The sequence below is a fragment of the Aphidius gifuensis genome, linkage group LG1 (assembly GCF_014905175.1).
Source record: "Aphidius gifuensis isolate YNYX2018 linkage group LG1, ASM1490517v1, whole genome shotgun sequence".
Classification (NCBI taxonomy): Eukaryota; Metazoa; Arthropoda; class Insecta; order Hymenoptera; family Braconidae; genus Aphidius; species Aphidius gifuensis.
Genome location: NC_057788.1, coordinates 29,345,766 through 29,359,074, shown reverse-complemented (window position 1 = coordinate 29,359,074; position 13,309 = coordinate 29,345,766). Strand labels below are relative to the sequence as shown.

The window sequence follows — 13,309 nt, the reverse complement described above, 5'->3', positions numbered from 1 at the left end:
CGGTTGTTCCTGTCATTTTATAGACAAGGAACACGGAAAAAAAACGAAGAAAAAAAAACAGCTGAGATTTATGTTTAATATCTTGAAAATATATACATGTTTTAAACAATTTATAATTAACAAAAATTAATAATTAAGATAAAAATATTGGCTGTGTTATTAATTAGACATTATGTCGACAAAATCAACAGTTGATTTGAGAGCTGAATTAGCTGAATTAGTTAAAAGAAAAGCTGAAATTGCTGTAAGTATTTATAACCCCAAAATATTGACAGATTGTTGTTGTTTTAAAAAAAAAAATAATTTACACAAAAATAACATTGTTATAATGATAAAATTTTAAAATAATAAATACATGTTTTAAAGTTAAAATAAACAAAGAAATTTCGATAGTTTTATTTCGATTTAATTTTGATAATTGTTTAAATAAATTGCTTTAAATAAATTGCCGCTAAAATAGTGTTTACAATTTTCAAGGTTATGATTGTTGTATATTATTTGAAAATAGAAATAGAATGGTTTTTTTTTAAAATTGATATTATTTTTGATTTCAGGACACATTGGCTAATTTAGAGAGACAAATATATGCATTTGAAGGTAGTTATCTTGAAGACACACAATTGTATGGTAATATTATTAGAGGCTGGGACAGATATTTAGCAAGCAATAAAAATACAAATAGTAAAGCTGACAAGAGAAATAGAAAATTCAAAGAAGCTGAAAGATTATTTTCAAAATCTTCAATCACCTCAATGGCTGTAAGTCAATAACTTTTCAATTTTCATTCAAAAAAAAAAAATAACAATTCAATTTTTTTTTACTTAAAACAACAATTAACAATGTAATTTATTTTTTCAGGCTGTTAGTGGTCTAGTGGAAAATACACAAGATAAAAGTAAGGACCACAATGGATATTAATCACTTGACTTTTTTTATTTTCATTTGATTAATTTATTAAATCTTTACTTTTCTTATTTGGTTGAAGATAATTCATTTTTTTTTTTTCTGTTTTTTTTATACTAAATTATGTAGAAAATTTATTATACTCATAATTTTATTGTTTTCATTTTCTACTGTGCATGGCTAAATATTAATTAATATTTTATATTTTATAAATATTTTAATTATTAAAAAAAAAAAAATGTAAATAGTTTTCTAGTCTCTCAATTTTAATGTAACACAATTTTTTTTTTTCTTGCCTCTTTTTTTAATTGACGTTTTATTATAAAAAAAAAAAAATAGATTTTTAATTAGATTAGTAAAATTTGGTATATAGGTATATTTTATTTTGATATTTTTTTTTTTCCTTTTGTTAATTTGAAATAAAAATTTTTTAAAAATAGTTGAATGAAAAGTGAATGAGAAAAAAATTGATTTTTTGTTGTTTATTTTTGTATGGATTTTTGAAAAGTAAAAAAAAGTAAATTGATTGTAATTAAATAGATGAAATCTATTTTAGTTGATCGATACAGTGAGTCAGAATCCCAGATGAACAGTGGAAGTGAGGATAATTGCAATTATGGCAATTCAAATATGGTGACATCGGGTAATAGTAAAGAATCAAGTGGTAAAAATCATACGTCAATACAATCTGGTTATTCACAAAATAATGGTACAATTAATAATGATATTGTTAGTGGTGGATTAACAAATGGTCCAGCATTATCAAATGGTAGTATTGAACGTCATCAAGTTATTTCTACACCAGCTAAAGACGGTCATAATAGTAAAGAATCAAATAAAAATAGAACATCAAATAGTGTTAAAAAAAATAATAATAAACGTTCAAGAACTGGAAGATAAATTAATCCTTCTATAAATATCTATTATTAACAAAAATAATGGCTTATTACGTACAAACAAAAAAACAACAACAACAACAAAATATCGTGTTTTAAGTTTTTTTATTTTTTATTTTTTTATTTTTTTTGAAGATATAAAGAAAAAAAAAATAAACGAGGTTTTAAATTTAATTAAGTGTATATTTAATAATTAAAAACAAAAAAAAAAATAAATTTAAAAAAAAAATATAAAAAAGTATTACTTTTAATTATAAGAAAATATAAAAAAAAAAAAAAAAAAAAATTTGAAAATAAAAAAAAAATAGGTTATTTAAAAATTGTATAAAATAGGAATTTTTTTTTTTCTCTGAAAAAGTGAAAAAATAAATAATATAAATATGTTTTGAATGTTTAGAAAAAAAAAATTAAAAAAAAAAAAAAAAAATTAACAATTATATATATTAAAAATTGAATTACTTTTTTTTTTTTTTTTATTTTAATTGTAATTATTGTAATTATTGTATGTTTATATGAAAAATATACTTTTTTTTTTTTTTGTAATAAAATTTATTTTTATTAATTTCCAAATGAGATTTAAAAAATTTAATAATTTTTGAGCTGATGTATTAATTGATCCCGACTAATTGGAATAAAAGTATTTGTTGTTTTTTTAGCTGGTGGTGTTTTAGTGATGACAGCATTAAAACCATGATGATCATCAGCAGTGTAAGTAACTGTTCTGATTGATCCATCCTCTTCGACAACAGAATATTCACCTTTAACTGTATCACCATCACGTTCTTCCCATGCTGCTTTTGAATCACCAGTATAACCATCAACAACACCATAATTAAATGAATACTTTGGGTAATCCTATCAATTTATTATCGATATAAAAATAAGAAAAACAAAACAATCATTAATTAAATATCAAAAACAACAACAACACTATAATTACCATTATTTCTTCATCAATAATACTTGATTGTTGATGATCTTTAACAGCTGCTGGTGCAACATAAACAATTGATGATGATTTTGGCAAAGGCATAATATTTGATTCATCAATTTTAACATAATTTTGTGGTGATAATTCATAATTAATTGACAATCCATCTGGTACATCAAATGAACATGCTATGGGTATTTGATAATTATTTTTATCAATTGAATCAATTTCTTCACATGGTATACTTTGACGAAATGAACGTGGCTGTTTTTGTCTATAAATAAAACACAAAAAATATTAAATTATCACAAATATTTATAGTTAATTTATCTAGGTCAAGGGATTCGGAAATATTACCTTCTTTGTGGTCCAGCATTTACAATAAATATTATACTAGCAATACCAAAAATTATCTAAAACAAATTACAATTAATTTTTTTTATAGAAATTATATATAATATATAAACAAAAATTTATTGACATTAAAAAAAATATATATTGAACTTTGCTGTTCATCATCAATCATGTTACTTTTTTTTTTGAATACATAGTTGAAGATAAAATAAAGTAAAAAAATTGCATAATATATGTGAAGCTCGTGAGAGTTAAAATATCGAGATGATAAACGTGATGGAAAATGTGTATGTGTACTTTGAATATTGACAGATTTATGTCGAAAAAAAATAATAAGACTGTTTCGTTGGGATAACGAAAAATTACGATAATCCTTACAGTTTTTTTTTTTTTAAATTAAAATATATATTTGTTAATAAATAATCTGTAAATTAAAAATGATATTTTTTGAATTTATTTATTATTTATTTAAAATGATAAATCAACAATCATACACAAATTAAATACCAAGGTTGTTCCAATTATTATTTGATAATTAAAATTAAAAAAATCAATTGAATATAAATAAATTTTAATGATAAATAAATATTAATTACATAAAATAAATTTACCTTAATAATAAACATTTAAATTAATTATTAATTGATTTTTATAATTGAAAAATATTATTATTTGTTTTGAAAATTTTTGATTTAAATATTCAGATAATTCACAGACTGTATGGCACGTTTTCTATCGTGTTATTGTTGGATTAACAGTTCTTCAACTCATCTTTATATACCACGAACATTCACTATTGCATTTTGTTTTTTTTTTTAAATGAATATTTTTTTATTTTAGTGTGGTACATCATCAGGCAAATGCGCAATAACATTAACTGTTTATATACTCGAAGAAAATAAAAATAAATTTTTTTAAAAAAAAGAGATCATGACTTTGAAGTTGAATTATTAAAAACAAAATTCATAGACTGTTTAGATTGATATTTAGAAAAAAATGTGTATATATTGTTGAATTATTAATTAAATTAAATGATTACTTAATAAAATTTTTATGTATTACTTTCTTTGAATTTTACTTTTACTGAAAATACCAATTATATTATTATTTCCTTTTTTTTTTTTCTTCTCATTTTACAACAAAACTTTTTCTCTTACGACATAATTTGTGTATTAAATAATCACGATATTTTTACCGGTAATAAAATCATAATGATAATGATTTATTTCCAATCAGTATATACTAAATTTATTTATTTTTTAGATTTTATGTTTTGTAATTATTACTTATGCCAAGTAAATTATTTTCAAATTTATTTTTTTATTCATTGATTTATAATGCTTGTGTTTGATTTATCAACAATTTAAAATATACCTTTAATCTCCCTCGAATTATTTTTAAATACAATTAATTTCCTTAAATTGTTTAATAATAATTTTCACTTAATTTTTTTTTATCTTTATTATTAAACAATTGTATTGTATATTATTTATTTAAATTTTCATTTTAATTTCCATTGGAAATGTGGCAAATAATTAAATTAAAATTTGTAAATTTTTTCATTTATTTATTATAGATTAATTATCAATAATAATTATTATAATTAAATCATTTCAAATTGAATTTAATTTATTCTATTAATTACTCCAAATAATTAATTAAAGTTTGTATTTAAAATATTTTATTAATCACGTCAATGCCAGTTATATAACACTCGAAAAAAAAAAATCAAATTACAATTGAAAATTATTAACAGTTGATAAATTTTTTGATTTAAATAACGGGTCAATAGTTTAACCCTATTGTACTCATTATCGGCTCATCACATTTCAAATATTTGGCATATGATTTAACATATTTTGATGATATTTAAAAAATAAATAAATAACAAGAAAATATTTATCATTTATTTATTTATCAGTAAAATAATAATAACCATAGCTATAATAATTTTCGAAATTAAAAAAAAGCCAACGACAATTAAATGAATAATTTAAAAAATTCATTATTAAATATTAATTTAATTATTGATATAAAATAATAATAATAAAAAAATTTAAATATAATAATTTTGTAAATATTAAAGATGCGAACTATCAGTGATCATTTGACACTTGACCTGATCATTCGTCTGGCCTCAAAGTGTTCACGATGATTTAATTGGATCTTTCGATCGTCAGTCACTAAAGTTAATAACTCGATTACCAAGTACATCCAGAAATATAATTTACACAAAATAAATATAAAAAAAAAAATTCGTCATTATTAATTGAACCAAATTAACAATATTAGCAATAATAATAATTTTTAATAATTCAATTTCAATAACAATAACAACAAAAACAACAAAAAAAAAAAATTTATTAAATGAAAAAATAAAAATAATTGTATACGCAATAGAAAAATAAAGTTGTCATGATTTATGACGAGGTGGTTTAATGTAACTATAGTGATAAATATTATTTGTTTTTTATTTTTTTATTTGAATTATTATTTATCTTGATTCAGTGTAATATCGATCGTTAGACAGTGTGATGTATCATAATATTAACTCACTGTCAATTTTAATAATCATTTGGATATTACTGATTTATTATTAAAATATTATATTTTTTAATCATGTTTGGCAATGCTGAATTTAATGTCAATTTTTTTATATACAAAGTTAATATCTACTTTATTTATTTCAACGTGTAATATACACGCAAGAGTGAACATTAATTAGCTTGGATGATCCAGAGATTTTCTAGGAAAAAAAATCATAAGCTAAAAAATCATACAAAAAAATAAATATTATATAAAAAAAAAAAAAAAGTGTTGGTTTTTTTTTTTCTGCTTGGAGATAAAGGTGTATTTACCTGTTTATTTTTTTTTTTTTGTTGGAAGAGGAATAGAGAAAAAATAATATAAGGTACACAAGATTATACTATCATTTTTTTTTTTTTTTGTATTTTTTAACATTTCCGGTTTTTTATTTGGATAGATATTTTTTTTATAACAATAAAATAACATAAGTTTTTTTTTTAATGTTGAAATTGTTTTTTTGATCTTGATAGGGTAGAGATTAATTTGAAAAAAGCTCTGTTTTTTTTTTAGCATAATATAGAAAAGGATATAAAAAGAAAAATAATAGGAAAATCAATTCACTGTGCAATTATTTACAGACGAGACGAAGGTAGACAGAAGTACTGATATATATTTTTTTTTTTTTTTTTTGAAGGTCAAGGGTAAAAATTCTAGACGTATTAGAAAAAGTGTCATAATTGAAAAAGCTCAATAAATAAATAAATACAATGAAAGAATATTTAAAAAAATCATTTCAAAGAGATCAAGTAAAGAGGGTTTTGTTTATTCAATTAAAATTATTTATTATTATTTATTATACTTTTATTTATTTAATTTATCTATCAAAAAATAAATTTAAAAAAAAAATCAATTAAAAATATTTTTACAAAGATACAATGTAATTTTTTGCACTAATGAATAAATTTTTGAAATAATAAAAATATTTTAAATATTCAATCTTTTTTAATTAGTATTTTAAATATTTATTTAGTTACTATATTTTATTATTTATAATTAAATAAAGAATATATAAAAAAAAAAAAATTTTAATTACATAAAAAAGTTGATGCTATATTTCTCTTGATTATAAAAATATTAAAAAATGAATAAAAAAATAGTAAAAGAGTGCACAAGACACCTGGACATGTTTTACAAATTGGAATGTCAGATGAGGATATTTATCAAGGTCATGATTTAATAAGAATCACGATAGCACCTTTCGTTATCTCAAATAAAATTCATAAGGGAAAAAAAAAAACATAGATAAAAATGAAATAAATAATAAATAAAAAAAAAAAATTGTATCAAATTATTGTTTATTATTTCTTTTATTTATTTTAATATTTTTTTTTTTTCAATGAATTGTAATTGCAATTATATTGTGGCAAATGAGGACGATTGTAGGGCAAAAAAAAAAAGCAATGATGTCCCCGATAATTCGCCTCGAGAGTCAACAAAGAATCAAACATATTTTTTTTCTATTTTTTTTTCTATCTGATGGGATAAAAATAAGGGTTATTGGACACCCGTTGAGAATGTTTTGTATCGAATGTAAAATACGCGAGATAATGTGAAACTTGTCAAAGCTAAAAAAAAAAAAAAAATATCTCGTTTGAATTAAATTCTTTATCACATTGTTGTAAATTTAAAATAAAAAAAAAAATAAGTGTAGACAAGGAAATAATATAATAAATTATAGAATGAAAATATAAAATTATTATATGAAAAATAAAGAATAAAATTACAGGAAATATTTAATATTATTTATTAGTTAATGAAAAAAAAAAAATATTGGACTTTAATATTATTTAGATAATGTAAGATTAATAATGAAATTAAAAATATCAAAAAATAAAAATTGCAATAAAATGAAAATTAAATATATATAATAGGGCAAATCGAAGAGCGAGGTTATCATTTAATGATCATATATTTACAAATTAATATTATCATTATTTATGATTAAAAATTCCTTTGAAAAAAAAAAAATTTATTTCTTGTATTTGAAATAAAATTTATAAAATTTTTGTTTTATGTTTTTTTTTCTATTTGAAACAAACTGCTTTATTATATTAAAAGTTTATCTACAAAGTTAGGGGTAATAAGTCAGCACAGTGGAAAACTCGAGATCAAAGTTGTTCAAAAAAAATAAAATAAATATATATTTATAAATAATAATAATAAAAAAATACTTTTAGTTTTTGAAAATAAAATATATAATCAATCTCGTGGCCTTTTACATCAAATTTTTCAACACTTTTATTTTTCATGATCAATCATTTGATAATTATGGTCAAAGTGTTTGCGATTAAATTATTTATCTAGACCAAACAACATCGATTGATCATTTATTTTATTTTTATATTTTAAATACTGTTTTTTTATATATTTTTTTTTTAATTTTATTTTGATTTTATTGCTTTTTTATATTTTAAGTACTGTTTTTAAATTTTTTTATTTGATTTTTATTTTTTTTTCTAAATTCTAAATATAAATAATATTAGGTATTTCATTTAATTGTTTATTTTATATTCTAAATACTATTTTTAAATTTTTAAAACAAAATGAATCATTAAAAAATTTTTTTTCTATATAGGTGAAAAAATTAAAGTTTAATTAAACTTGAAGAGAGATTTACATTATTAATTTAATATATTTTTTAAATTGCAATCTTTTAAATGACTTTATTTATCGTCTATATCACGCAAAAAATTAATATTAATAATATATAGGTATTAGATGTAGGTTTTTGCGCGGGCGCTAAAGAAGAAGCGCGGATGAAAAATGAATAAAAAAATTCAAGTGGCTAAGTCAGTGTTAACACGCACCCCAATACGCGAGGGTTAACGTTTAATATAAAAAACGTTCATTGTCAATTAAGGTTCATCAATATAAAAATAAAAAAATAAAAATACCAAGTCTAATTAATTTCTATAAAAAGCAAAAACAACAACAACCAAAAAAAAAAAAAAAATATCGAAAAAAAGTTGATAAATCATTATTTAAATAATTAAAAAATTTATAAATTAAATTTTCAAGTGTAAATTAAATAAAAGTGTATTAAAAGTGATTAAAAATTTTAAGTAAAAAAAAAAGATTTAATCTTTTTTAATATAAAATTTATAAGGAAGTAGAAAAAAAAAAAGAATTAAAAAATAGATTTGATTTTAATTTATTTCTAAAAATAAATTTCAATGTCAGGGATTTGATTGATAAAAATAAAAAAATATACATAATTTTATGAACAAAGCCCTTTAAGTCAATATGATATTTTTATGTTTATTATATGAAATATGTTAGAGTATAGTTGAGCACGCTTCAGAGAGTCCTTAAATAAACTTTAAAATCATTGATAAATATTTATCATTGAAATGGCAATCACGTAGTTTGTTCATTCTACTCTTTGTCCAACATCAACTTGCATTTTAAAAATTTTCTAAAAACTAATTTTAATTTTCTATTAACAATAATTATTATTATTTTTCATCAAAAATAATAATAAATCCAATATAAAATAAATATAAATTGCTATAAATATTTATTAAATTATTATCACTATACAAAATGAATACGTGACAATAAAAAAACTCAATAGAATATAAATTTCAAAAATAAATAAAATAAAATAAAATAAAAATCCACTTTCAAGCTGTGTCATATAAAAACTTTTATCTAAAAACTTAATTTCAATTTTGAACAAGACAAAATAAATAAAAGAATTTTTCATCAAAAACAAAAATAAAAGTTATCAAACAATTAATTAAATTTTAATCAATTAATATTAATTTTTGTATTAATTTTTAGTACAATATAAAATGGAGCCAACAATTGTATTAATGAAAAATATTGAAAATACAACATTGACACCAGAATTACCAATTGATATGAGATTTAATGAGGGTCATGTTGTTTCCATCGTAACATACAGTATCTTGATGATAATATCAATAACTGGAAATACAACTGTACTATATTTAATTCTTCAACGTAGACGTAGAAATAGATCTAGAATAAATACAATGCTGATGCATCTTGCTGTTGCTGATTTACTGGTAATATTTAAAATCATCCGAAATTAAATTAATTAAATCGAAAAAAGCAAAAAAGAAATATCGAAATTCGAAATTCGAAATTCGAAAATCGAAATCGAAACAAAAAAGATAATACTTGTAATAGAAAAAAAAATATTATTAATTTATTATATATATAAAATTAATTAAATAACTACATCAACAGGTTGCATTATTGATGATGCCAATGGAAATAACATGGGCAGCAACAGTATCATGGCCTTTTGGTGATGCAATGTGTCGAATAATGGCATTTTTTCGTGTATTTGGAATATATTTATCATCATTTGTTCTTGTCTGTATCAGTGTTGATAGGTATGTTATATTATTTCTACTATTTTTCACTATTTAATATGTCTTTAATGTGTATCATTTTGCTAAATAAATAGATACTATGCTGTTTTAAAACCCCTGCAATTAATGGACGTCGATAGAAGAGGAAAAATGATGCTACTTTTTGCTTGGATTGGCTCAACACTTTGCTCTGCACCTCAAGTAAGTTTTATCATTTTAATTTTATTTTTTTTTTTTATTTCCTGGTATCTTATTTTTATCATCATTTTATTGAATTTTTTTTTTCTCCTTCTTGAAGTAATCTCATTGATTTGAAAGCTTATTATAAAGTATTATATTTTTTTTGATTAAAATACTTTTTTTTTTTTGGTTTAATTTAATTTTTAGATGGTTGTTTTTCATGTTGAAGTACATCCAAATTATACATGGTATGAACAATGTATAACTTACAATGCATTTGCAAGTGATGGACATGAATTGATGTATTCAATATTTGGTATGGTCATGATGTATTTTTTTCCATTGATTATTATTATTTATACATATTCAAGTATATTGCTTGAAATATATCGTAAATCAAGAGAAACACTTGGTCCTGGTAAGTGAAAACAAACATATTATCAACAATTAATTAATAATAAATGAAAAAAATTAATTGGTAATATTATTAATACATTTTTAATGGGTTAAATATTTTAAATACTCAGATAGAATTCGTAGATCATCATTGGGATTTTTAGGACGTGCTAAAATTAGAACATTAAAAATGACAATTATTATTGTTTTTGTATTTTTTGTTTGTTGGGCACCTTATTATATCATGAGTGTTTGGTAAGTTGTAATTTTTAATTTTTATTTTTTTCATTAGTTTAATGAATTTAAATTAAATATAATTTTATTTTATTGTCTGGATAAAGGTACTGGATCGATAGAGAAAGTGCTAAAAAAGTTGACCAAAGAATACAAAAAGGATTATTTTTATTTGCCTGTACAAATTCATGTATGAATCCAATTGTTTATGGACTTTTTAATATTCGAAAAACAACACAAGTAAGTTGAATTATATAAAAATAATTAAAATATATTTATTTTTTTATTTAGTTGTATTATTATTTTATTGTTATTAATTTTTATTGTTGTATTTATTTTATAATTAATTAGTTTGATAGTTCATTCATTTGTTTAATTTTTTATTTATTTACTTGATCATTTATTTATTTATTTATTTATTTATTTATTTATTTATTTATTTATTTATTTATTTATTTATTTATTTATTTATTTATTTATTTATTTATTTATTTATTTATTTATTTATTTATTTATTTATTTATTTATTTATTTATTTATTTAGCAACGTTCACGTGCACCTACGATTGAGACACGAGTTTCACCATTATCCTTGTCGGTTCGACTCATCGACTGAATATCAAAATTAAAAAAATAATTAATAAATTATTTAATTTTAAATAAACGTAACAAAAAGTGATAATTCACCAAAAATTATAAATATATACATATAGCCAATTGACATTTAAAAAAAAAAATTAAATGTAATATTTAAAAAAAAAAAAAACATTTTTTTTTTTTTACCAAAGTTTATTTATTTTTTATATATTATTATTACTATTATTATTATTATGTTAATTAAAAAAAGAAAATTAAGTTATCATATTGAAAAACGAAATAAATATTTATTTATAATTTTCATAGATTATTTTTTTTTTTTTTAACCCTATGGATTTATTTTTTAAGAAAAATATTATTTACTTTTTTATTTTTGTATAAAATTAATTGATTATTATTTGTATAAATTAAAAATACAAAATTTTCACAGGGTTCAACACAAAATACTGGAACTGCTGGTAAAAAAACATCAATTGAAAATGTCGTTGTGTTTAATTCACGTCGTCGTGATGATAAAAATTTACAAAAAAATGAGACAATACAAAATCAAGAATATAATTTACGTCGTAATGATGTCAACAATGATATTGTAAATCATAATTTACATATCTACAATAAACGAAACAGTAAGAATCGTAAAATTTTAAATAATAATAATAATACTGTATCATTTTGTTTAATTGATACTAAATTATCATTAGAATTGATTAAAAAAAGTTTTAAAAAAACTGAAAATAAAAATGAAATAATAATTATTTAAATATTTAATTTTAAATAATTATATTTAATTGAATGACAATAAATTTAATTTCTTATTTTTTTTTTAAATAAAAATAATGTAGCTAATTATTTTTTGTTTTATTTATAAAATTTTTAATTGGAAAAATAAGTTTAATTTTTTTCCAAAGTCTTGAAAGATGATATTTCAGCTGGCAATGGAAACATGATATGAGGATCTACAAACAATTAAAAAATAAATATAATCAAAATTTAATTCAACAATTTATCAAATCATCAGTATTATCAAAAAAAAAAATTTATTTTTTTCACCTAATATCATCATGAGTGTGTCACCACAAATCACAAGTGTAAAGACTAAAATTTCATTTGAAATTTATAAATGTAAATCTATAAATGTGAAAAAAAATCTTGAAAAAGATAATAAAATTAATCTTAAATTAATAATTAATAATTAATTTGAATGAAAAAATATCTAATCAGTGTTTTAAATATTTAAAAATTAATAAGTGTCATGGAGTTAACTAAATGAAAAAACAATATTAAAAATACAAAAAAAAAAACAAATTGTTAAAGTAAAATATTACAAAAATAAAATTAGAGCAATAACAACGTGAAAATGTGCAGTTGACAAGTAGATATACCATCTGGTGAAAGAATTTGAATTTATCTCTGTGAAAGAAAAAAATTAAAAATAAAAAAAAATAAAATAAATATAGGTGAGTTACATTTATTTTGTTTATTTTTTAAAAAATTTTTTTTCTAAATATAAATATCTTTTTTAATATTATATACATATATACAAAAAATTTTTTTATATTTTCAAAATTGTCAACATTATCTCATTATCATCTTGATTAAACAAAAATACTTGTAATTTTATTTCGAGTAGGCAGAACAACAACCCACGTTTATAATTTTTTTTTTCAAATATTTTTTTTAACTAAAGGCAAATTTATTTATTCATTGCCTACTTGCAAGGTCATTTACAATCATTCAACCACAACTAAATTAAAATAAAAAAAATAAATAAATTAATAATAAATAATTTATAAATAAAATATTTTAAAAATTTAAAATTCGAAAAGAAGCTTTTTTTTTTTTCGAAAGCTTTTAAAATATTTCGATAAAATATAATTTGAATGTATTTT

At 19.6% G+C, this 13,309-nt stretch overlaps 3 protein-coding genes across 6 annotated transcripts; 2 read left to right on the top strand and 1 right to left on the bottom strand.

The window, feature by feature from the left end:
- The first annotated feature begins 50 nt into the window (after positions 1 to 50).
- Positions 51 to 1,887, top strand: LOC122860232 (chromatin modification-related protein MEAF6). Its single transcript, XM_044163950.1, has 4 exons — positions 51 to 244; positions 555 to 758; positions 859 to 895; positions 1,460 to 1,887. The coding sequence occupies exons 1-4, from the start codon at positions 173 to 175 to the stop codon at positions 1,801 to 1,803; spliced, it is 657 nt and encodes a 218-aa protein (XP_044019885.1). The 5' UTR covers positions 51 to 172; the 3' UTR covers positions 1,804 to 1,887.
- Positions 1,888 to 2,323: 436 nt separating this feature from the next.
- On the bottom strand, positions 2,324 to 3,137 carry LOC122860233 (cuticle protein 19-like; the record flags this gene model as incomplete). Its single annotated transcript, XM_044163951.1, has 3 exons — positions 2,324 to 2,654; positions 2,740 to 3,004; positions 3,088 to 3,137. Coding segments are annotated over 3 exons (585 nt in total), but the record flags the coding sequence as incomplete, so codon positions are not given.
- Positions 3,138 to 5,210: 2,073 nt separating this feature from the next.
- LOC122860227 (gonadotropin-releasing hormone II receptor) lies at positions 5,211 to 12,495 on the top strand. Of its 4 annotated transcripts, none has more exons than XM_044163942.1 (9): positions 5,211 to 5,995; positions 9,454 to 9,701; positions 9,886 to 10,034; positions 10,109 to 10,214; positions 10,401 to 10,611; positions 10,721 to 10,844; positions 10,931 to 11,063; positions 11,851 to 12,046; positions 12,350 to 12,495. In XM_044163942.1, the coding sequence occupies exons 2-9, from the start codon at positions 9,465 to 9,467 to the stop codon at positions 12,370 to 12,372; spliced, it is 1,179 nt and encodes a 392-aa protein (XP_044019877.1). In that variant the 5' UTR covers positions 5,211 to 5,995; positions 9,454 to 9,464; the 3' UTR covers positions 12,373 to 12,495. The 4 variants fall into 4 exon arrangements, with proteins under 4 accessions (XP_044019877.1, XP_044019876.1, XP_044019878.1 ...); XM_044163941.1 differs by having other exon boundaries at positions 12,329 to 12,495; XM_044163943.1 differs by having other exon boundaries at positions 12,311 to 12,494.
- The last annotated feature ends 814 nt before the right edge of the window (positions 12,496 to 13,309 follow it).